We start from the raw sequence: 2,581 nt of genomic DNA, 5'->3' as shown, positions 1-2,581 counted from the left end.
AACAAAACAAAACAAAAGAGTAATGTTCGGTGCTCTTTACTCTACGTAATCTTTTAAAGACTGCAACATTTTTTCACTTTTTTGTGTAATTAGTTAATTACTCTTCATACGCGCGTGAGTTTCCAACGATTCGGTTAGTGCGAAGCTTCACACGCGCCTAAAAGCCCTAACGGTCTAAGCAACAACCAACAAACTCGCGCCATTATATATATATAAGATTCTTGAACTAGTTCTTCTTCGCTCATTCATCTTTCTCTCTAGACACTTCCCATCTCTGGCCATGGCTACTTCTCCATCTGATAAACTCGTCCAAGAACAAGAAGTGGGAACAGAGGAGGTTGATCCCACCAAAACAACCGAGGAAGAAGATGAAGTGCGAACAGAGGACGAAGAAGTGAGAACAGAGGGCGTTGATCCCACCAAAACAGAGGAGGTTGATCTCGCGAAAACAACCGAGGAAGATGACGAAGTGCGAACAGAGAAAGACGAGACGCGAACAGAAGACGACGAAGCGCGAACACAGGAGGTTGATCCCGCCAAAACAACCGAGAAAGAAGACGAAGTGAAAACAGAGGAAGACGAAGTGCGAACAGAGGAAGAAGATGAGCACAAGAAAGAAGCTATCGAGAGCCTTCTTGAATCTGCTCGCAATCTCAACATAGAAGACGAAGAGTCCAACCAGGGAACTGAGAATCAGAATCGTCAAGAAGATCCGATCACGGTACATCCCAAACTCTATGATAGATCAAGCCTATTGTCTCTGTTTTTGCTCTGTTTCGTGTCCCTTCATTTATGTTACTAATGATCCAAGTCTTGATCAGACTCGTAGGAACGATCAAGCCATGGAACGTGGCTCAACATCGCTTGCAAGTGACCAGAACCGTCGTCTTGATTCTGATCCCAACACTTCTGCTATTAGTCTCAGCGTACAAGAGTCCGACCTAGGAACCGAGAACCAGAATCCTCAAGAACAGTCAATGGTACATCCCAAACTTTACGATGATCAAAAACCTTTTAAGTGATTAGAGTCTTGGCCTATTGTCTCTGTTTTGCTCTGTTTCTTGTCCCACAATTAACGTTGGTTTAGGTTTAGACGTAGTTTTGTTACTACTTTCGTACTGATCCAAGACTTAACCAGATACGTAGGAGCGGTCAAAGGATGGAACGTGGCTCAACATCGTCTTCAAGGGATCAGAACCAAAACCGTCCTCTTGTTCTTCCGAATCCTCCTCCTAGCGCTCAAACCTCTCGACAGATGATGATGATGCCTCCTCGTCTTGGACCAAGCGTGCCTCCATATCAGCAAGACCCTTTCGGTTTGCCGCAGCCAAGATGGCTCGTAGTAGACCACTTCTACTCAGACGGGCTTGGTCTATACGGTGCACTATGGAGATTCCGAACCATAACTCCTTTTCTCCCAAATCAGAACACATATCCGCATCAACTAGTGCCGATGGAGCTCCCTGGTCAGCCTGGAACTGAATTAGTATGCTACAGCCAGTCGTTCGGTGTGCTTCACCAGGGCCAGCTCGTTCCCCACCAGGAAGCTCCTCCAATGAGGCCGCAGCAGAACCAGTTTCGAAGTCTACCTCCAATGAGGCCAATGCTGCCACAGGACGACTTCGTTGTCCATCTAGGTCAAGTTCCGGTCAGGCCAATGATGTATTACCAGGAACAGGACCAGATTGTTCCCAACGCAGGCATAAGTCAACCCCCATTGAGGCCAAGTCTACCCCAACTTGGAGCTCCGATGATGCAGCCACCGGTACTTTTATATCCGCCACCTATAGTTAACGCTGTACCAGTGAGGCCAGTGATGAACCAAGGAGGACAACGGTTTAGGTTCCCCATGATTCAACAGCACCAAGGTTCTCCCACTGCACCATGGCCTGAGCAGAATCAGCAACTTCAGTCTCCAAGGGAGTCTCAGGGTTCCAACGATGGACCGTTTTCTTCTGGCGGAAGTCAAGACTAGAGCAGAAGAGGTTAGGTTAAAAGTAAAAAAAAAACGATTCTCTGGATACAAAATGATCTCAGATTGATTTTGATAATTGTAAATGAAATATTGATTACTCTTTTTTTACTCAAAGATCTGTTTAGAAGTTTAAAAGGAAGCGTTATCAGGTTATCTCTCACCGTTAAATAAGTATACGACTAGGTTCTATAGTTTCTTTCTTCTCCGTCGATAATGCCAAGCGTACATTGAAACAGAAGTCACTTTAGTGATTTCTGCTGAGGAACTCATATAAAGTTTCTCAGGAAAAATGTTATAATTCTATTGGCTGATTTTTTTTGAATTTTTCTTTTTCATTTATTTTAATCAATCACTTAGGTAGACAAGCCCAAAACTATTGTCAATTTCGTTAAGCCCATATATAGCTAGGGGATAATAATTATCGATTTAGTTTAGCCTTGGGTACCTGTTCGGGTTCGGGTCTGGTATTTTGGATTTTCGGGTATTTTGGTATAGAGGTGTAGAACCCGTTCGGGTATTTCTGTACTTCGGGTCGGATTCGAATATTTTTAGTTCGGATTCGGTTATTTCGAATCTGGTTCGGATATTTAGATTTTGAAAAAAAAA

The 2,581-nt window shown here is 43.9% G+C and overlaps 1 protein-coding gene across 2 annotated transcripts; it reads left to right on the top strand.

Annotated features, from left to right (window-relative positions):
- The first annotated feature begins 265 nt into the window (after nucleotides 1–265).
- Nucleotides 266–1,979, top strand: LOC106317290 (uncharacterized protein DDB_G0284459-like). 2 transcript variants are annotated; one of them, XM_013755130.1, is made up of 3 exons: nucleotides 266–721; nucleotides 822–980; nucleotides 1,139–1,979. In XM_013755130.1, the coding sequence occupies exons 1-3, from the start codon at nucleotides 281–283 to the stop codon at nucleotides 1,973–1,975; spliced, it is 1,437 nt and encodes a 478-aa protein (XP_013610584.1). In that variant the 5' UTR covers nucleotides 266–280; the 3' UTR covers nucleotides 1,976–1,979. The 2 variants fall into 2 exon arrangements, with proteins under 2 accessions (XP_013610584.1, XP_013610586.1); XM_013755132.1 differs by lacking the exon at nucleotides 822–980.
- The last annotated feature ends 602 nt before the right edge of the window (nucleotides 1,980–2,581 follow it).

This window comes from Brassica oleracea, chromosome C9 (assembly GCF_000695525.1).
Source record: "Brassica oleracea var. oleracea cultivar TO1000 chromosome C9, BOL, whole genome shotgun sequence".
Lineage (NCBI taxonomy): Eukaryota > Viridiplantae > Streptophyta > Magnoliopsida > Brassicales > Brassicaceae > Brassica > Brassica oleracea.
The sequence above is the reverse complement of the archived record's forward strand: the minus strand, read 5'-3'. Positions and strand labels throughout refer to the sequence as shown.